Source organism: Scardinius erythrophthalmus, assembly GCF_964197995.2.
Source record: "Scardinius erythrophthalmus genome assembly, chromosome: 8".
In the NCBI taxonomy this organism is placed as follows: domain Eukaryota; kingdom Metazoa; phylum Chordata; class Actinopteri; order Cypriniformes; family Leuciscidae; genus Scardinius; species Scardinius erythrophthalmus.
This window is the reverse complement of record NC_138228.1, coordinates 484,949-507,074: the sequence shown is the minus strand read 5'-3', so window position 1 is coordinate 507,074 and position 22,126 is coordinate 484,949. Positions and strand designations below refer to the sequence as shown.

At 44.9% G+C, this 22,126-nt stretch overlaps 1 protein-coding gene across 2 annotated transcripts in view; it reads left to right on the top strand.

Annotated features, from left to right (window-relative positions):
• Window positions 1-22,126, top strand: part of trpm7 (transient receptor potential cation channel, subfamily M, member 7) — a 65,772-nt gene that overhangs the window by 33,686 nt on the left and 9,960 nt on the right. The window contains exons 16-32 of one of the 2 annotated variants that reach the window (XM_081372255.1): window positions 4,383-4,660; window positions 6,686-6,914; window positions 7,559-7,708; window positions 8,515-8,658; window positions 9,648-9,776; window positions 9,931-10,182; window positions 10,585-10,759; window positions 11,141-11,273; window positions 11,357-11,541; window positions 15,058-15,190; window positions 15,589-16,184; window positions 18,594-18,709; window positions 18,796-18,886; window positions 19,915-19,982; window positions 20,871-20,896; window positions 21,048-21,073; window positions 21,184-21,237. In XM_081372255.1, the coding sequence (XP_081228381.1) occupies window positions 4,383-4,660; window positions 6,686-6,914; window positions 7,559-7,708; window positions 8,515-8,658; window positions 9,648-9,776; window positions 9,931-10,182; window positions 10,585-10,759; window positions 11,141-11,273; window positions 11,357-11,541; window positions 15,058-15,190; window positions 15,589-16,184; window positions 18,594-18,709; window positions 18,796-18,886; window positions 19,915-19,982; window positions 20,871-20,896; window positions 21,048-21,073; window positions 21,184-21,237 (2,785 nt within the window). Of the gene's footprint in view, window positions 1-4,382; window positions 4,661-6,685; window positions 6,915-7,558; window positions 7,709-8,514; window positions 8,659-9,647; window positions 9,777-9,930; window positions 10,183-10,584; window positions 10,760-11,140; window positions 11,274-11,356; window positions 11,542-15,057; window positions 15,191-15,588; window positions 16,449-18,593; window positions 18,710-18,795; window positions 18,887-19,914; window positions 19,983-20,870; window positions 20,897-21,047; window positions 21,074-21,183; window positions 21,238-22,126 lie in introns of both variants that reach the window. The other variant, XM_081372254.1, reaches the window with a different exon arrangement.

The following is a 22,126-nucleotide window of genomic DNA, read 5'->3' as shown; positions in this document are numbered from 1 at the left end:
GAGAGTGTGTGAGAGAGTGAGTGAGAGAGTGAGTGAGTGAGTGAGTGTGAGTGAGTGTGAGTGAGTGTGAGTGAGTGAGAGTGTGTGAGTGAGAGTGTGTGAGTGAGAGTGAGAGTGAGTGAGTGAGTGTGAGCGAGTGTGAGCGAGTGAGTGTGAGCGAGTGTGAGTGAGTGTGAGTGTGAGCGTGAGTGTGAGTGAGTGAGCGAGTGTGAGCGAGAGAGTGTGAGTGAGTGTGAGAGAGTGTGAGTGAGTGTGCGTGAGTGTGCGTGAGCGAGCGTGAGAGTGAGCGAGAGTGTGAGAGAGTGTGAGAGAGTGTGAGAGAGTGTGAGTGAGAGTGAGTGTGAGAGTGAGTGTGTGAGAGATAGTGAGCGAGCGAGTGTGAGCAAGAGTGAGTAGAGTGCGTGAGTGTGCGTGAGTGTGCGTTAGCGAGCGTGAGCGAGCGTGTGAGCGAGCGTGTGAGAGAGTGTGAGTGAGAGAGTGAGTGAGAGAGTGAGTGTGTGAGAGAGAGTGTGTGAGCGAGTGTGAGCGAGTGTGAGCGAGTCTGAGTGAGTGAGCGAGTGTGAGCGAGAGAGTGTGAGAGTGAGAGAGTGTGAGAGAGTGTGAGAGAGTGTGAGAGAGTGTGAGAGAGTGTGTGTGAGTGAGTGTGTGAGCGAGTGTGAGTGAGTGTGTGAGCGAGTGTGAGCGAGTGTGAGCGAGTGTGAGCGAGTGTGAGCGAGTGTGTGTGAGAGTGCGTGAGTGTGCGTGCGTGAGTGAGTGTGCGTGCGTGAGTGAGTGTGTGAGAGTGAGTGAGAGTGTGAGCGAGTGTGAGCGAGTGTGAGCGAGTGTGAGAGAGTGAGCGAGTGTGAGCGAGTGTGAGCGAGTGTGAGCGAGTGTGAGCGAGTGTGAGCGTGTGTGAGCGTGTGTGAGAGAGTGAGCGAGTGTGAGCGAGTGTGAGCGTGTGAGAGCGTGTGAGAGTGTGTGAGAGTGTGTGAGAGTGTGTGCGTGAGTGTGTGAGAGTGAGTGAGAGTGTGAGCGTGAGTGTGAGAGTGTGAGAGTGTGAGCGAGTGTGAGAGTGTGAGCGAGTGTGAGCGAGTGTGAGCGAGTGTGAGCGTGTGTGAGAGAGTGAGCGAGTGTGAGCGTGTGTGAGCGTGTGTGAGCGTGTGTGAGCGTGTGAGAGCGTGTGAGAGCGTGTGAGAGCGTGTGAGAGCGTGTGAGAGTGTGAGCGAGTGTGAGCGAATGTGAGCGAGTGTGAGCGAGTGTGTGAGAGAGTGTGAGAGTGTGTGAGAGAGTGTGAGAGAGTGTGAGAGAGAGTGAGAGAGAGTGAGTGAGAGTGTGAGTGAGAGTGTGTGAGTGAGAGTGTGTGAGAGTGAGTGAGTGAGTGAGTGAGTGAGTGAGTGTGAGAGTGTGAGCGAGTGTGAGTTTGAGCGAGTGTGAGAGTGAGTGAGTGTGCGTGAGTGTGCGTGAGTGTGCGTGAGTGTGCGTGAGTGTGCGTGAGTGTGCGTGAGTGTGCGTGAGCGAGTGTGAGCGTGAGTGTGCGTGAGTGTGCGTGAGCGAGCGTGTGAGAGCGTGTGAGAGCGTGTGAGAGCGTGTGAGAGTGTGAGCGAGTGTGAGAGTGAGTGTGTGAGAGAGAGTGAGTGTGTGAGAGAGAGTGAGTGTGTGAGAGAGTGAGTGTGTGAGAGAGAGTGTGTGAGCGAGAGTGTGAGAGCGTGTGAGAGCGTGTGAGAGCGTGTGAGAGCGTGTGAGAGCGTGAGCGAGTGTGAGAGTGAGTGTGTGAGAGTGAGTGAGTGTGTGAGAGAGTGAGTGTGTGAGAGAGTGAGTGTGTGAGAGAGTGAGTGTGTGAGAGAGAGTGTGTGAGAGAGAGTGAGTGTGTGAGAGAGTGAGTGTGTGAGAGAGTGAGTGTGTGAGAGAGTGAGTGTGTGAGAGAGAGTGTGTGAGCGAGTGTGAGCGAGTGTGAGCGAGTGTGAGAGCGTGTGAGAGCGTGTGAGAGCGTGTGAGAGCGTGAGCGAGTGTGAGAGTGAGTGTGTGAGAGAGAGTGAGTGTGTGAGAGAGTGAGTGTGTGAGAGAGTGAGTGTGTGAGAGAGTGAGTGTGTGAGAGAGAGTGTGTGAGCGAGTGTGAGCGTGTGTGAGCGAGTGTGAGAGAGAGTGTGAGAGAGAGTGTGAGAGCGTGTGAGAGCGTGTGAGAGCGTGTGAGAGCGTGTGAGAGCGTGTGAGCGAGTGTGAGCGAGTGTGAGCGAGTGTGAGCGAGTGTGAGCGAGTGTGAGCGAGTGTGAGCGTGTGTGAGAGAGTGAGCGAGTGTGAGCGAGTGTGAGCGTGTGAGAGCGTGTGCGAGAGTGAGTGAGAGTGTGAGCGTGTGTGAGCGTGAGTGTGAGAGTGTGAGCGAGTGTGAGAGTGTGTGAGAGAGTGAGCGAGTGTAAGCGAGTGTGAGCGTGTGTGAGAGAGTGAGCGAGTGTGAGCGTGTGTGAGCGTGTGAGAGCGTGTGAGAGCGTGTGAGAGCGTGTGAGAGCGTGTGAGAGTGTGAGCGAGTGTGAGCGAGTGTGAGCGAGAGTGTGAGCGAGAGTGTGAGCGAGAGTGTGAGAGAGTGTGAGAGAGTGTGAGAGAGTGTGAGAGAGTGTGAGAGAGTGTGAGAGAGTGTGAGAGAGAGTGAGAGGCGAGTGTGTGAGAGAGTGTGAGAGAGAGTGAGAGAGTGTGAGTGAGAGTGTGTGAGTGAGAGTGTGTGAGTGAGAGTGTGTGAGTGAGAGTGTGTGAGTGAGAGAGTGAGTGAGTGTGAGTGTGAGTGAGTGAGTGAGTGAGTGTGAGTGAGTGTGAGAGTGTGAGAGTGTGAGCGAGTGTGAGTTTGAGCGAGTGTGAGTGTGCGTGAGTGTGCGTGAGTGTGCGTGAGTGTGCGTGAGTGTGCGTGAGTGTGCGTGAGTGTGCGTGAGTGTGCGTGAGTGTGCGTGAGCGAGTGTGAGTGTGCGTGAGTGTGCGTGAGTGTGCGTGAGCGAGCGTGTGAGAGCGTGTGAGAGCGTGTGAGAGCGTGTGAGAGCGTGTGAGAGCGTGTGAGAGCGTGTGAGAGTGTGAGCGAGTGTGAGAGTGAGTGTGTGAGAGAGAGTGAGTGTGTGAGAGAGTGAGTGTGTGAGAGAGTGAGTGTGTGAGAGAGAGTGTGTGTGAGCGAGTGTGAGCGAGTGTGAGAGAGAGTGTGAGAGCGTGTGAGAGCGTGTGAGAGCGTGTGAGAGCGTGTGAGAGCGTGTGAGAGCGTGTGAGAGCGTGTGAGAGCGTGTGAGAGCGTGTGAGAGCGTGTGAGAGCGTGAGCGTGTGAGAGTGAGTGTGTGAGAGAGAGTGAGTGTGTGAGAGAGTGAGTGTGTGAGAGAGTGAGTGTGTGAGAGAGTGAGTGTGTGAGAGAGTGAGTGTGTGAGAGAGAGTGTGTGAGAGAGAGTGTGTGAGAGAGAGTGTGTGAGAGCGAGTGTGAGCGAGTGTGTGTGTGAGAGAGTGAGTGTGTGAGAGAGTGAGTGTGTGAGAGAGTGAGTGTGTGAGAGAGAGTGTGTGAGAGAGTGAGTGTGTGAGAGAGAGTGTGTGAGCGAGTGTGAGCGAGTGTGAGCGTGTGTGAGAGAGTGTGAGAGCGTGTGAGAGCGTGTGAGAGCGAGTGTGAGCGAGTGTGAGCGAGTGTGTGTGTGAGAGAGTGAGTGTGTGAGAGAGTGAGTGTGTGAGAGAGTGAGTGTGTGAGAGAGAGTGTGTGAGCGAGTGTGAGCGAGTGTGAGCGTGTGTGAGAGAGTGTGAGAGAGTGTGAGAGCGTGTGAGAGCGTGTGAGAGCGTGTGAGAGCGTGTGAGAGCGTGTGAGAGCGTGTGAGAGCGTGTGAGAGCGTGTGAGAGCGTGTGAGAGCGTGTGAGAGCGTGAGCGAGTGTGAGAGTGAGCGTGTGTGTGAGAGAGTGAGTGTGTGAGAGAGTGAGTGTGTGAGAGAGAGTGTGTGAGCGAGTGTGAGCGTGTGTGAGCGTGTGTGAGCGAGTGTGAGAGAGAGCGTGAGAGAGCGTGAGAGAGCGTGTGAGAGCGTGTGAGAGCGTGTGAGAGCGTGTGAGAGCGTGTGAGAGCGTGTGAGAGCGTGTGAGAGCGTGTGAGAGAGAGTGAGAGCGTGTGAGAGAGAGTGAGAGAGAGTGAGTGTGTGAGAGAGAGTGAGTGTGTGAGAGAGAGTGTGTGAGCGAGTGTGAGCGAGTGTGAGCGTGTGTGAGAGAGTGTGAGAGAGTGTGAGAGAGTGTGAGAGAGAGTGTGAGAGAGAGTGTGAGAGAGTGTGAGAGAGTGTGAGAGAGTGTGAGTGAGAGAGTGTGAGAGAGTGTGAGAGAGTGTGAGAGAGTGTGAGAGAGTGAGTGTGAGAGAGTGAGTGTGAGAGAGTGTGAGAAAGTATCTCTGCTCTAACCGTCTGGTCGTCCCTCAGCCGGACTCGGCGTCAGAGCAGCAGAAGAAGAAGAGCCGAGAGGAGGTGGTGGACATCGACGATCCCGAGACTCGACGCTTCCCGTACCCGTTCAACGAGCTGCTGGTGTGGGCCGTGCTCATGAAGAGGCAGAAGATGTCCCTGTTCTTCTGGCAGCACGGAGAGGAGTCCACCGCCAAAGCCCTGGTGGCCTGCAAACTGCTGCGCTCCATGGGCTACGAGGCCAAGAAGAGCGACGTGGTGGACGACACCTCGGAGGAGCTGAAGGAGTATTCCAAGTGAGTCACGGTCAGGGCTGGGAATCGAAAATACTTGAGGTCAGGAATCGGATACTTGTTATAAAATTAACATTTCGATTCCTCTGTGAACATTTCAGTATGACTTTAAGCCACTCAAGCGCGAGAGACTCAGTTTTCTGTGTTTTCCACAGATGTGTATCAGTATATTGGATCCGTGCAGCTCTTAAAGTGACAGCACTAATATTCCTGCAGCCGTCTCTATAATAGCACTAATATTCCTGCAGCCGTCTGTTTCTTTGTTCAGTTGTATCTAGTTGTTGCAAAAAAATTATTTGCTCTTTTTTAATTAGTGTTTACTTGTCTTTAAAGCTACACTGTGTGGTATTTTCCCCCATCTAGCGGTGAAATTGTATATGACTACCCAGCGAATATTAGTTTCTATTCCTTTCAATTCTGAGGGCGTTTTAACTCCTACGGTGGCCGTATTATTCCAAGATTAACATGGCTTCCAGTTCGACTTCGTCCAATTGCGCCTTTAAAACTATTCATCACCTGTGATCCGTCGCAGCACAGATTTATGGTACTAGGTAAACAATACTCTTTCACCATTGACGCGAGGAAAAGTAACGCAAGTTTTACTAGAGGTCGTTCTGGCGTTATGCACAATCATGCTATGGTTAGACAAGCAACTATAAAACTTCAAATTTACACAGATAGGCTGGATTACCTGTCGAGAAGAAAGCAGGCAACTTCGGCGTCCGTTTTAAAATCTTTGCTCCTCATGAGCTCTTTCCATCTGGGAAAATTTACTCCAATATTGACTTTGGTCTTGCTGATTTGCCTGTGGCGTTGACGTTTTAATTCTATCTTTCGCTTCCTTGGCGACTCTGCCACATGTCCTCGAGAATAGGCGTGATCCTCCATCAGCAATCTCTCAGATCTGCCGGCAGTCGCGAGTAATCTCCTAATCTCCCCCTCGCATTCGTCACGGTGTCACTGAGTGTAAAGCGCGAAAGGCGAAGCTTGAATTTCCAGTTATGTCCCTCTTTGGCTAATGTATTTTCAAGATGGAGGCGCAACATGGCTGCCGCCAGTTGAGCGACTCGCTCGTATGTATTATAAATGGCAGATTTTACACTTATGAGAATCCTTGATTAGTAGGTGGAAGTAATTACACATGAATGAGCACATATACTTTTGATAGAACAAAGTGTTTTTTGCTAAGAATCAACTTAAAAAATGACACAGTGTAGCTTTAATAAAGCTTGAAGTTTATATTAGTTTGGCTAGTTGTCTTTCCAGTGTGTTTTCACAGGCAAACGCTCCTTGTGTTAGTGTTCTTTGTTGATTTTTGTTTATGATATTCAGCTACAATTAAATCGTTTGCAATAAGACTAAATAAAAATGACATCTACTTTTTTATTTTATTTATTTTTTTAATCTTATTAGAATCGAAATCGGAATCGTTAAAGTTCTAACGATTCCCAATCCCGTCACGATCAGTCTGAGAATCAGGGTCAGATGCTGGAAATGAAGCTCAAAGTGAATCTGAACTGGTGTCAAAAACAGAATCGATCTGAATTGTCGCCTTTGTCGCCACTGGCTTTTGGCTTTAGTTGGGGACATTTAATTTAATATTCAATATATAACAATATTATTGATCTCCTGCATTGACAGCATTATATGAGAACTGAGCTGGACGATGACATCAGGGTTTTCTCCAGAGCGGATATATATATATATGTGAACATTAACAACTTTTTCACAACAGAAATGAAACATCACTGATCTTCCTTAAGCTGGACTGTGATGCTATTTTCTTCTAGAAACAAACTTTGTTGCATTATTTCCTGTTATCTCTGTAAAGCTGCTGAAACACTGTATTGTAAAAAGCGCTGTATAATAAACCATGACACTGTTGTCTTCCAGAGCTGCTGAATCTGAATGATCTCATATTTGATGATGTGCATTATTGATTCTGTTCATTACGGTGAAGCTGTACGGTATGAAGTGCTGTAGTGATGACGGTGTGTGTGTGTGTGTGTGTGTGTGTGTGTGTGTCAGTGAGTTCGGCACGCTGGCGGTGGATCTGCTGGAGCAGTCGTTCCGGCAGGACGAGACGATGGCCATGAAGCTGCTGACGTACGAGCTGAAGAACTGGAGCAACTCCACGTGTCTGAAGCTGGCGGTGTCGTCGCGGCTCCGGCCCTTCGTGGCTCACACCTGCACACAGATGCTGCTGTCCGACATGTGGATGGGCCGCCTCAACATGCGCAAGAACTCCTGGTACAAGGTACAGCGCACTGATGACACTCATCATGCAGTTAGCAGGCGGCAGGGGCCACACGGACTATATCACCATGTTTTCTGGCAGGGTTGCACAATTAATCGCAACGAAAACGCACGCGATTTGGCAAAGGCCACACACACACACACACACACACACACACACACACACATCCCTTTTGAACACCAGAGGGCCACACACACACACACACACACACACATATCCCTCTGAACACCAGAGGGCGTCTCACACACACACATGGCAAATATGCCCCGCAGAAGTACGATAACACACATCATTTTCTGGTATTCATTGCGATAACAATATCAATGACGATATAAATATAGTACCATTCACGATTCATGAAAGCCTCAGAAACACAAACATTGATCTGAAGTAAAACACACCCATCATCAAATAGGCTCCTATAATATACCAATTACATAAAAGAATAAAAAAAACTGTAAAAACCAGCCCTTGCCGAAATGGAGAAGTTGCAGATATACGTTTATTCTGTAGAAGTGCAGAGAAACACCAAGAAGAATTACACACAATAATAATTCAACTTAATTACAAGTTTGAAATGTAAGAAATGAACAAGTTTGTAAGAATGCTTTGGTTTATGTGTGTGTGTGTGTGTGTGTGCGCAGGTGATCCTGAGCATCCTCGTTCCTCCTGCCATCCTCTTGCTGGAGTACAAGACCAAAGCGGAGATGTCCCACATCCCCCAGTCCCAGGACGCCCACCAGAGCATGGAGGACAGCGAGCACAACCTGCAGAACCCCGACGACATACAGATGGTAAACGCACACCCTGAGGAGATGTTTAACACACTCCACGGCTGATAACGTGCCTTGGCCGTCGCTCTGCCCACTGATCCTCAGAAAACTGTCAATCTTTACACAAGTGTGTGTTTTCAAGTGTTCTTGCACAATCGCACTGGAACAAATGATCTGTGTTTCTGTCTTGTTTTCCAGCACAAATATCTAAACATTCTGAAATCAAGAGACATTTACTGGTGAACCAAAATGACTGAAGATATTAAGTCTTGCTTACTGAAAGGGCTAGGCTTAAAACAAGAACTAATATCTGCCAATGTCAGAAAAATAATCTTGTTTTCCCTTTAAATTAAGTTTATTTATTTTTCTGACCTCACTGACAGATATTTGTTCTTGTTTTAGGCATAAACTCACTTTTTTCAGTAAACAAGACTTAATATCTTCAGTTATTCTGCTTCTCCAGTAAATGTATCTTGATTAAAGAATGTTTAAATATTTTAGATATACCAGACAGAAACACTGAGGAAGAACATCATTAAGTCTTGTTTACTGAAAAAAAGTTTGTGCTTAAAACAAGAACAAAATAATCTTGTTTTCCCTTTGAATTAGGTTTATTTTTCTGACTCCATTGGCAGATATTTGTTCTTGTTTTAAGCACAAACTTAATTTTCATACATTTTTCAATAAACAATACTTAATATCTCCAGTAAATGTGTCTTGATTTAAGAATTTGTGTGTATTTGTGCTGGAAAACGGGACAGAAACCCTGAGGAAGAACATCTGCACTCGTTGCCGTGTTTTGACAGCTGTGTGTGTGTGTGTGTCAGGATGTGTTTAAGGAAGTGCGTATGAACGAGAACGCAGAAATCAAATGTGAATCGGAGGTCCACGTCCGCTCGCGCCGATTACCCATCACTCGCAAGTTCTACGCGTTTTACCACGCGCCCATCGTCAAGTTCTGGTTCAACACGGTACGTATGACTCTTTTCTCACGCTCTCTCTGTGTGTGTGTGTGTGTGTGTGTCATCTCCAACTCTTTAATAAGTGTTCTGGATTGTGGTTCCCATGCGATAGTATCAGAGACACTCGTCCCTGCATAAACTCACTGTGTTACACAGATAAACATCTCAGAACTAGTGGAAGGTTTACTAGTGACATTTCAACCGTGTGTGTGTGTGTGCGCGTGCAGTGCTGGTTGATCATTCATCTGTTGTTTCTCATAAGCTGAAGTGTGTTGAGGTGAATGTGAATTAAAGATTTTCTGAAAAGCAAATGATTGTTGTGTGTGTGTGTGTGTGTGTGTGTGTGATCTGAATCATCATGACTCTTTGATCGCTCGGCTACAGTAAACAATTCTTGAGCAACTGCGCAATCGGGTCAAACACACAACTGATACCTAGAGTTCTGTGATGCAGAAAATCCAGTCATAGAATTTACTGTAAAGCAAATATCACAGAATTTGGCCATTTTTGGATTAATAAATCAAAAGTACATTAAATGAAATACACACAGAAACTTCAGTAGAAACCACCAAATAAATGATTGGTTTAATAACCTGAAAAAATTATGACAGAAATGCAATGCACTTTAGTAAAGTAATTGTTTCATTTGTTTATAATTTAAAATAGTTATTGAATTAATTTGATTATCACTGTTTATTTTGTTGACAATCATAAAACACACAACATAGAAAAATTAACACAGAATTTGGTGACAAAATCAAATGGATTTCATAGACATTTGATCTAAATCCAGGAGACTGATGCAGTCTGTGTTTATTTCCCATCTCTCTGTGATGCTTGATTGTGATGATATTTGTCTCTCTAAACTGTATAACTGGCCCTTCATGAAGACTGACTGAGCGTGATCTGCTGTGTGTCTGTGAGGAGATCTGAGCTCTAGCGAAGCTTCACTCTTCATGCTCAGCACTGTCTTCATATGATAGTTTTGTGTGTTGCAGCTCTTTTATATCGGGTTCCTGATGCTGTATTCATTCGTGGTGTTGGTGAAAATGGAGCCCCTTCCGTCTCCTCAGGAGTGGATCGTCATTCTGTACATCTTCACGCTCGCGGTGGAGAAGATACGAGAGGTGTGTGTGTGTGTTCAGATGTTTGAGTGGGGCAGATCAGAAATGTTTAAGTTTTTGAGCAGCATTTGTTACAATCCAACGAGTTTCGGCTGAGCGTTAACCAATCCTTCTGATGATTGTCTGTATTGTGTGTATTTGTGTGTTTCCTCTCTAGATGTTCATGTCTGAAGGAGGGAAAATCAGTCAGAAGATTAAAGTGTGGTTCAGTGACTACTTCAACATTTCTGACTTCCTGGCCATCCTAATGTTCTTCGTAGGCTTCGGTCTGCGCTTCGGCGATCCTAGCGTGTCTGTCGCGGGCCGGATCGTTTACTGCTTGAACATCATCTTCTGGTACGTGCGGCTGCTGGATATTCTGGCTGTCAATCAGCAGGCGGGGCCGTACGTCATGATGATCGGGAAGATGGTGAGCGCTTGTGAAGAGTGTTGTGGGTGTTGCGTTACAAGTAACGGCATTATGTAATCTGATTACTTTTTTAATGTTACAAGTAATGGCCATTACGTAGTCAGATTACTTTATGTAACGAGTAATGCATTACAAGTAATGGCATTATGTAATCAGATTACTTTTTTTAATGTTACAAGTAACGGCCATTACGTAATCAGATAAAAAAAATTCATGTAACAAGTAACACATTACAAGTAATGGGCATTATGTAATCTGACAACTTTTATAATGTAAAAAGTAACACATTACAACAGTATCATAACATTACTTTTAAAAATAACTTTGCCCATCACAGCTGGTGAACTCATGCGGTGTTGAGTACTTGTTGTCGATCGGCGTGTTTGTTCGCTCTTTGCACAGGTGGCCAACATGTTCTATATCGTGGTCATTATGGCTGTTGTGCTGCTGAGTTTCGGGGTTCCTCGTAAAGCCATTTTGTACCCAAATGAGGAGCCTTCATGGACTTTGGCCAAAGATGTGGTTTTCCAGCCATACTGGATGATGTATGGTGAAGTTTATGCGTACGAGATTGACGGTAAACCCCTGGAGACTCGCACACAGAACAAAACAAAACTAGCGTTAGCACACCATTTATCTAACATTACAATCAAACACTTTTAAACCCTTTCCAAATTCTCATGACTGTAACATGTGGGAAAAACTAACCAACCCTTACTAACCCGAACCCTAAGATCTGCTAAAACATCATTAAATGAACGGAAAACACTTTACAATAAGGTTTCATTTGTTAACATTAGTTAACTCTCATGAACTAACAATGTAAAATACTTCAACAGAATTTATTAATCTTAGTTGATGTTGATTTCAGCATTGCTAAAATTAAAAGTTGTATGTAGCACATAGTAATGCTAGTGATGTCATCAGCCTCAGTTACATGTGACGTGTGTGTTTGCAGTGTGTGCGAACTCGAGCGAGGATCATGCTAAGCAGCTGTGTGACACGGGAGTGTGGCTGACGCCGTTGCTGCAGGCCGTCTATCTGTTCGTCCAGTACATACTGATGGTGAACCTGCTCATCGCCTTCTTTAAGTGAGTGACCCGCCGCTACGCCCGCCTGCGCGTGCGTGTGTTCTCCATTTGTCATGATAACTGACCGTGCCGTTTCTCTGCAGTAACGTGTACCTGCAGGTGAAGTCCATATCTAACCTGGTGTGGAAGTATCAGCGCTACCACTTCATCATGGCGTATCACGACAAGCCCATTCTGCCGCCACCGCTGATTCTGCTCAGCCACATGGCGTCGGTCCTGTCGTCCATCTGCAGGAAGAGGAAGAAGGACAGCAGCACCTACGGACCAAGTAACCGGTCTAAAACTAAGTTGCACAAGTTACACTGACAGTTACACTGTTACACTGACTGTTACACTGACAGTTGCACTGTTACACTGACTGTTACACTGACTGTTACACTGACAGTTGCACTGTTACATTGACTGTTACACTGTTACAATGACAGTTGCACTGTTACACTGACTGTTACACTGTTACACTGACTGTTGCACTGTTACACTGACAGTTGCACTGTTACACTGACTGTTACACTGACAGTTGCACTGTTACACTGACTGTTACACTGTTACACTGACTGTTGCACTGTTACACTGACTGTTACACTGACAGTTGCACTGTTACACTGTTACACTGACAGTTGCACTGTTACACTGACTGTTACACTGACTGTTGCACTGTTACAATGACAGTTACATGAGTTACACTGTTACACTTACTGTTACACTGTTACACTGACAGTTGCACTGTTACACTGACTGTTACAATGAGTTACATGAGTTACACTGTTACACTGATAGTTACACGGGTTACACTGACTGTTGCACTGTTACACTGGCTGTTACAATGACAGTTACATGAGTTACACTGACTGTTACACTTACTGTTGCACTGTTACACTGACTGTTACAATGACAGTTACATGAGTTACACTGACTGTTGCACTGTTACACTGACTGTTGCACTGTTACACTGACTGTTACACTGTTACACTGACTGTTACACTGACAGTTGCACTGTTACACTGACTGTTACACTGACGGTTACACTGACGGTTACACTGTTACACTGACAGTTGCACTGTTACACTGACAGTTACATGAGTTACACTGACGGTTACACTGTTACACTGACGGTTGCACTGTTACACTGACAGTTGCACTGTTACACTGACAGTTGCACTGTTACACTGACAGTTACACTGTTACACTGACAGTTGCACTGTTACAATGATAGTTACATGAGTTACACTGACTGTTACACTGTTACACTGACAGTTGCACTGTTACACTGACTGTTACAATGACAGTTACATGAGTTACACTGACTGTTACACTGTTACACTGACTGTTACACTGACGGTTACACTGTTACACTGACAGTTGCACTGTTACACTGACAGTTACATGAGTTACACTGACGGTTACACTGTTACACTGACAGTTGCACTGTTACACTGACAGTTACACTGTTACACTGACAGTTACACTGTTACACTGACAGTTGCACTGTTACAATGATAGTTACATGAGTTACACTGACTGTTACACTGTTACACTGACAGTTGCACTGTTACACTGACTGTTACAATGACAGTTACATGAGTTACACTGACTGTTACACTGTTACACTGACTGTTACACTGTTACACTGACAGTTGCACTGTTACACTGACTGTTACAATGACAGTTACATGAGTTACACTGACTGTTACACTGTTACACTGATAGTTACACGAGTTACACTGACAGTTGCACTGTTACACTGACTGTTACAATGACAGTTACATGAGTTACACTGACGGTTACTCTGACTGTTACACTGTTACACTGACAGTTGCACTGTTACACTGACTGTTACACTGACAGTTACATGAGTTACACTGACGGTTACTCTGACTGTTACACTGTTACACTGATAGTTACACGAGTTACACTGACAGTTGCACTGTTACACTGACTGTTACAATGACAGTTACATGAGTTACACTGACGGTTACTCTGACTGTTACACTGTTACACTGACAGTTGCACTGTTACACTGACTGTTACACTGACAGTTGCACTGCTACACTGACTGTTACACTGTTACACTGACAGTTACACTGTTACACTGACAGTTGCACTGTTACAATGATAGTTACATGAGTTACACTGACTGTTACACTGTTACACTGACAGTTGCACTGTTACACTGACTTACAATGACAGTTACATGAGTTACACTGACTGTTACACTGACTGTTACACTGTTACACTGACAGTTGCACTGTTACACTGACTGTTACAATGACAGTTACATGAGTTACACTGACTGTTACACTGTTACACTTACTGTTACACTGTTACACTGTTACACTGACAGTTGCACTGTTACACTGACTGTTACAATGACAGTTACATGAGTTACACTGACTGTTACACTAGCTGCGTTTACATGGACACTTATAATCGGACTGACGGCTCAATCGGACTAAAAAACCCTCATGTAAACACCTTAATCGATCCGATTGAGCTCGATCCGAATGAAATTTCGATCCGATTGAAAGGGGTGGTTTATCCCTTTTGTAATCCGATCGAGAGAACATGTAAACACTTGATCGGATTGAAAACCGAAACTAAAAGGACTGCGCATGTGCGATGACGTTAAATAGCGTAATGACGTATGACGCGCGGAACGAGCTGTTCTTCCTGTTGAATAAAGTGTCATATTAATAAGTTTCCCGTCATTCTAAAATCCTAATTTCACTCGCGCGTCTGTGAAGTGAAGCAGGACAACGTCCCACCAGTGCTTGTTTTGGATTCTCATCCACAGACGACTGGTTTTGGCTGCGGGGAGGGGCATTTTTACTGCGTGATCAATAAGCAGCACGGCAAAACGGTTAATATGCTCTAAATTATGACCAGAGACGAATTAATATTACGTCTGCTGTTTAAAACAAATAAAGAACCAATAGATGAGAATATTTATGCGGGAAAGTCTGTATATTCGTGCAGTGTGCGCATGTCAAAACATCAGATCCGATTTGAAACTTGTGACATATAAACGCGCACATCAACCCGATTACTTTATTTATCATTCATGTAAACACCTTGTTCGGATTCATCAATCGGATTGATTTCATTCCGATTGTGTCCATGTAAACGTAGCTACTGTTACACTGACAGTTGCACTGTTACACTGACTGTTACAATGACAGTTACATGAGTTACACTGATAGTTACAAGAGTTACACTGACTGTTGCACTGTTACACTGACTGTTACAATGACAGTTACATGAGTTACACTGACTGTTACACTTACTGTTACACTGTTACACTGACTGTTACAATGACAGTTACACTGTCTAATGCAGGGATGGGCAACTTCGGTCCTGGAGGGCCAATGTCCTACAGAGTTTAGCTCCAACCCTAATCAAACACACATGAACAAGCTAATCAAGGTCCTCAGGATTACTATAAAGTTACAGGCAGGTGATTTATTTTATTTTTTTCAGGGTTGGAGCTAAACTCTATAGGACAGTGGCCCTCCAGGACCGAAGTTGCCCATCCCTGGTCTAATGTGTCCTCTAAAACTCTTAAATTCATCTGTATCAGTCTTAAATATCTTAAATGGTATAACAATAGTCTTAATTATCATTTCAGGATATCTGACATTTGGGGTTCAAAAACCAGGAATCACGATATAGCTTGATGTCAATATTAAATTTCAAAAGGCGATGATTTAATTGATTTGGCCGTATGGTATTCATTTTATTTGTGCTGTTTAAAGAAAAACTTTAAACGTGATGCCCTGTTTGCCCGCAGAGCTCTTCCTGACCGAGGAGGACCAGAAGAAGCTGCACGATTTCGAGGAGCAGTGCGTAGAGACGTACTTCCACGAGAAAGACGATCAGTTTCACTCTGGGAGTGAAGAGAGAATCAGACTCACGTCCGACAGGTCTGGGAGATTTGTACAGAAGACTATATGTCATTACTCTTCAAATTAATTTAGTCCATGTTTTGTTCTCATCAGTAATATTACTGAATATTAAGTGGCTTTTAAACTGTAGAACTTTAATATGGTGAAAGTAGATTTGGAGAAGAGTCTACATCAGTGGTCTCAAACCGGTTCCACGGAGGGCCTAGTGTATGCAGGTTTTCTCTTTTACCTTGAACCAAACTGATTGAGTAGGTCACTAATTGGTTAAGATCTCCCCTCACCTGGTAGTCTAGGTCTTAATTGGGCACTAATTGAAGGGAAAGACCAAAAACCTGCATACACTAGGCCCTCCGTGGAACCGGTTTGAGAACTCTGGTCTACATGAACATAAATATGCCTGTGTGTGTGTGTTTCAGGGTGGAAACGATGTGTGTGCAGCTGAAGGAGGTTGGAAACAAGGTGAACTTCATCAAGCGCTCTTTGCACACGCTGGACTCTCAGATCGGACACCTGCAGGACCTCTCGGCGCTCACGGTGGACACGCTAAAGGCGCTAACAGCCCAGCGCGCGTCTGAGGCTAGCAAAGTGCACAACCAGATCACGCGTGAGCTCAGCGTCTCCAAGAACCTGGTGCCCGACCTGACGGGACACTCGAAGTCGAGCGCGCTGGTGCGCTGCAGTGTGGGGTTCCTGCCGCCCGCCGCTAGCATAGCAGAGTCGCTGTTCGGGGGCGGAGCCGAAGGGCTTCAGGGGGCGGAGCTTCCTATGAGCCTGGATAGACGCGCTCCGTTCCCGGTCGAGTTGGGATCCTCCAGCTGCGCCTTCCCACAGTCGCTAACGCGCTTTCACTCGCACAGACGCTCCATTCGCTCAGACACGGGTCATGGCAGCCTCGTTAGCGCTCCAGCGGCATCGGCTACGTTCTTCGTCAGCACGCCGTCACAGCTCGCAGACTCCAGGCACTCGCAGACGGAGCCATCGCACAGCGCCGTGGAGTTCGGGGCCTTCGTGGGTGAGTATGAGGAGAGTGTTGAGGAAGGCCTGCCAGTGCTGGTCATAAGTGAGCCCGGATGTGAGGGATACGTGAATCATGCCTTCTCTGATGATGAGGATGATGATGATGATGAGGTTAGAGAGCAAGACCTCACCACTGACCGGCCCGACAGAAACACGCCGCTCCCGGGTCTCCCTCGGGCCCCTGAGCTCCGGCCCCGGCGCTACACGAAGGACGGCCGCTGCAGACGTGCGCTACACAGGCTCAGGCAGAGAACCGGAGGTTTGGCTTCGGTCCACCACTGGGAATCGGGGATAAATGACGCATAACCCCGCCCTAACCTTGACCCTTGACCCTCTGCATGCCCCTGTGTGTGTTAAGGCCCCGATATACTCACGCCGAAGTTCTTTGCTTGGGGTTAAAAAGAAGTTTGAAATACCTTAGCAATGACACACTGTTAGCGAACATCCCAACGCCTTCCACATTTAGATGAGTATGTACATATGTGCGGCGCTCTCCTCTGAATAACGAAATAAACACACAGTAGCGGCGAGAAAACAGCAGTTGAGACAGCATCTGATCATCTGGTCACGTTTATTTATACAACAATCTATACAATAGATTGCTTTAAAGCAGCAAATTTATAGTATTAAACATGAAAAGTGTCAGTGTTGGTTTTAGTTAGAATTACAGCTTCAGATTCTTCTATAAAGTAGTCACAAGCAACATCAATTATTCATCAGATTACTTCCGATAATTACGTAATCAGACAACTTTTACTAGCCTAACCCTAACCCTATTCTGAATGTTCTGATCCAATCTGACCTCTGACCTGTAATGCTGCCTGTATCATAATCATAATCACACACTGTTCGCTCGTTGGCCAGAGGAGAACTGAGCGACTGAGTCTGGGTTCTCCCGAGGTTTATTCCTCCATTCTGTCACTGATGGAGTTTCGGTTCCTTGGCTTCTGGCTTGGGGACATTTAATATTCAACAATATTATTGATCTGCCTTACTTAGGGTGGACGATGATGCAATTTTCTTCTAGAAACAAACTTTGTTGTATTATTTACTTATCACTAGCCGCATTTCCATTACCCTTCAAATTGTGCAAATTGAAAGTGCGAATTGAAAATACGGCCAATGGAAACACGTCAGTTTTGCAAAAACTCCCATTTATCGCAATTTTTTTACGCTCGCATGAGGGTTTTTTTCAGGCAATTCGAAAAATAAATATTTTGCAAAACTGCAATGGAAACAGTTTTTGCACATTTACAGTCACCTGACGCAGATGATGCGGTGTGTTTGGACAGAATACAAGAAAGTTCTTTATTAAATTCATATAAGACAAAAGAATGACAGGAATAATGGATTCTGAACCTCAAATAAATGCCACAATCAAGATCTCGGAGCAGAACTGAGGGAGAAACACCCAGAAACTCCTCATATGAGCCGCTCACAGTATAATAAGGGTCGTTCCACACCATTAATGCTGGGAAAACACACATACATCTCCTTCTGTTAATAATAATGGCCAGTGCAGTGGCTGGGATATAGTACAGAAACCTACCAACGTCCGTTGCCATGTTTTTGGAATGATTGAACTTATCGCGAGAGGAAAAAATGTAGTTTTAGTCGCATAACATCGGTTAATGGAAATGCCGTCATTTCGCAATAGTTTTTGTCGACATTAGAAAACATCACAAAAGTTTTGCGCAAATCTGTGATGGAAACGCGCATGCTGTGAAGCTGCTTTGATACAATCTGTATTGTAAAAAGCGCTGTATATATAAAGGTGACTGGACTTGATGTAATAACGTAACAAGTAACGCATTACAAGTAACGTTCATTACGTAATCAGATTACAGTAAAGTAACGCATTGCTTTATAAATTTGCCTTCCACATTTAGATGAATATGTAAATATGTGCTGCGCTTAAAACAGCAGTTGAGAAAGCGTCTGATCATCCACGTTTATTTAAGACAACACTTTATACAATAGATTGATTTAAAGCAGCATTAAAAGTATTAAACATGAGAAACTCCAAATTAACTTCGTTCTGTCCTGATTGTGTAGGAAATGACATCACAGCAGTTAGAGTCAGGGATTTCGTCTGAAGTGTATCGGGGCCTTTAGAGAGGGTGAGATGGGTGACCTCTGACCTCAGGTGGTTTCATCTCAACCGGTCGCTTTTTACTAAATGTCCCTCGGGAGTGAATAAAATGCTGTCGTGTGCGTGTGTGTGTGTGTGTGTGTGTGTGAGAGTGCGGTAGACTCCACTAACCCGGGCTGGTGCTGGTTTGGGGTTTGGTTCGAGACGGGTGTAAATCAGTGTCACCAGAGGGAAACATTTCACATGGTGACTGTAATCCACTGATCAAGGGTTTAAATGCCTTTGGACTCATTCTGCCTTTTTTGTCTAAAGGTCACAAGGATGAGCCTGAGGGTCACAAGGACGAGTCTGAGGGTCAGAGGTCGTTCCCTAAGGAGAGTGCGGTGAGCGGTCGTCAGTCCAGTCCGTCCAGAAAGGCTCGAGATGTGGTCAGTGTAGTTCTAAACGCTAAAGATGCCACGGTTCCCTCAGGAGTGTCCCAATCCCGATGGATGTTGTGTGTGTTTTTCCGCAGCCGGGGTCGCAGGGTCACATGAGGACGGTGAACTCGTACGCCGGATTCACAGAGTTCGACAGAAACCCTTCCTTCTTGCATCCAGAGTCCAGTGAGTTGCACACTTCAGTGAACGCTGTAAACATCAGCCCGTTTCAGCAGCTCGCTGATGACATCATGAGCACAGATCTCACGCTGAACTCCTTTACACACTCATTTTAAAGGATTAGTTCACTTCAGAATCAAAATTCCCTGATTATTTACTCTTCAGTGGAAAAGAAATGAAGGTTTCTGAGGGAAACACTCCAGGGTGTTCCTCCATATAGTGTCTTCAATGGGGTCCAACGGGTCGAAGGTCCAGATGTGAGTTTCAGTGCAGCTTCAAAGTCTCGACACGATCCAGCCGAGGAATAAGAGTCTTATCTAGACACACCAGCGGATATTTTAGAACAAAATAAACATTTATATACTTTTAACCACAGATGCTGGTCTTGCACTCGCTGTGATGCGACACACATTACGTCATCAGGGTGAAAGGTCAAGGGTGACATAGGCGTAAGAACAGAACTAGTGTTTACTAAGAGAACCTGCAAAGACTGAGACAAACGCCATTCACAAAGAAACAAATAAATAAAAGGTAAAACAATGATGTCGACAATTTTGAAGTTGGAGGAGAAACTGAGATGGAGTTTTTCGCTCTACTCTACATTTATAAACCGGAACACGCGTGACCTTTCACCCTGATGACGTAATGTGTGTCGCATCACAGCGAGAGCAAGACCAGCATCTGTGGTTAAAAGTATATAAATGTTTATTTCTGTTATAAAATGTCCGCTGGTGTGTCCAGATGAGACTCTTATTCCTCGGCTGGATCGTGTCGAGACTTTGAAGCTGCACTGAAACTCACATCTGGACCTTCGACCCGTTGGACCCCATTGAAGACACTATATGGAGGAACATCCTGGAGTGTTTTCCTTAAAAACCTTCATTTCTTTTCCACTGAAGAAAGAAAGACATGAACATCTCGGACGAGAGTAAACTATCAGGGAATTTTATTTCTGAAGTGAAATAATCCTTTAAGTGTGCGTCCGATCTCTTTATGCGTGTGTGTGTGTGTGTGTGTGTGTGTGTGTGTTTCAGCACTCAGTAAGCAGGAGAGGACGCGTGTGTCGCTGGAGGACGTCTCGCGCTACGAAGATCTGCTGTCGGTCAGTCAAACACTCAATCACGATCTCCAGGGAAAAAAAAAATAATTGGTGTAGACGCCATTTACGTCCAGAAATTGCTAGTAAATTTTAAATTTAATTTCAAAGTACACAAATGTTTAACTGATATATTTAAAAATTTACTATCTTAATGTCTTCTTTTCTTTTTTCTTTCTATTATGCTTTTTCGGACCTTTCATGTTGTAACGTTATTCAGTCTCGCGTCGGTTTGTAACTAATTTGCATAATGTCCACCTGTTCTTGATTGGCTGAGCAGCGTCTCTTAGCTCCGCCCTCAAACACTGTAGTGTATCTGAGACTGGAAGAGTTTGGTTCGTGTTGTTCGTGTGGAGAAGACGCTGTTTTCTGAGATTGATACGGTGAAACCCACGCCATCGTCACTGTTCGTATCACTGTGATCAAGAGCTGAGATTCAGATATGATAATGAGCGTTTGCTTTCTGACCAATCAGAGCAGAGCAGCTCTCAGAGAGGCGGAGCTTAGAGAGACTGAATCTTTGATGGAAGCGTTTCAGAGAAAAGAGCTGATGCTGCAGTGGAGATTATGAGGACATTAATGTGTTTTTGAGCTTGGATGAATGTGAACCTGTTGTAGGAGACGCCAAAACAACATTAGGAGCCTTTAAATAACATATACAACTATTTGTTATTGTTTTGTATTGTTCACTTTGGTCTCGCCTCGTTCCTGACATGACGTGTAAAAAATAAATAACAGCTAGTAACACATTGAATTATATGTGAAATTTTGAAGTAGACAAATAGAATTTTCTTGTAAAACATACTTCAATAATCTTTATTTACAACTTATTAACTTATTTATACAGTGTACATGTACACACACTCACACACGCTGTTTGTCTTTTATTCTCAGGGTAAATCAGCTCAATCCAGCAAACTGTGAGTAACTGTCCTTGTGACATCATTGTGTGTGAAACTAATTAACTTGTGCAGTGATTGTGTTTTTATAAATGATTGTTGCGGTCACTCACTAGAACTCAGTTTACTCTAGTCATTAATGTTTTTCTTGCTTTTCTCCCATTGTGTTCAGGAGTCCAGTAGACGACGTCTCGAACAGTGAGTGTTTCATCACATCTAATGATCAGCTGATGCAGAAACATCCTGACTGTAGTGTACATGTCTAACTGATGTGTGTGTGTGTGTGTGTGTGTGTGTGTGTGTTTCAGCTGCAGCGGGTCTGTACGCCGCCCGTCACACACACCTGGGCGCACGCAAGGATTGTAAGTCTGACCCCTGCTGGTCCGTTTCAGCGCTGCACACACAGACACTGGCTGCATTTACATGAAACCAAATAACCCGTTAGTAATGGGACTGACGGCTCGATCGCACTGAAGAGCCTTCGTGTAAAACGCCTTAATCGACCCGACTGAAAGGGGAGTTTAGTCCTTTTCTAATCCAATCGAGAGAGCATGTACACACTAATGATGAAAAACAGTAATGATGTAGAAATAGCGCAATGACGTAGAAGTAGCGTAATGATTTTTGAAATAGCATAATGACGTAGAAATAACGTAGAAATCGTGTAATGACGTAGAAATAGCGTAGAAATAGCGTGATGACGTAGAAATAGCATAATGACGTAGAAATAGCGTAGAAATAGCGTAATGACGTAGAAGTAGCGTTAATGATTTTTGAAATAGCATAATGACGTAGAAATAGCGTAGAAATAGTGTAATGACATAGAAATAGCGTAGAAATAGCGTGATGACGTAGAAATAGCGTAATGACGTAGAAATAGCGTAGAAATAGCGTAATGACGTAGAAGTAGCGTTAATGATTTTTGAAATAGCATAATGACGTAGAAATAGCGTAGAAATAGTGTAATGACGTAGAAATAGCGTAGAAATAGCGTAATGACTTAGAAATAGCGTGATTACGTAGAAATAGCATGATGACGTAGAAATAGCGTAATGACGTAGAAATAGCGTGGTGACGTAGAAATAGCGTGATGACGTAGAAATAGCGTGATGACGTAGAAATAGCGTGATGACGTAGAAATAGCGTGATGACGTAGAAATAGCGTGATGACGTAGAAATAGCGTAATGACATAGAAATAGCGTAATGACGTAGAAATAGCGTAATGACGTTGAAGTAGCGCAATGACGTAG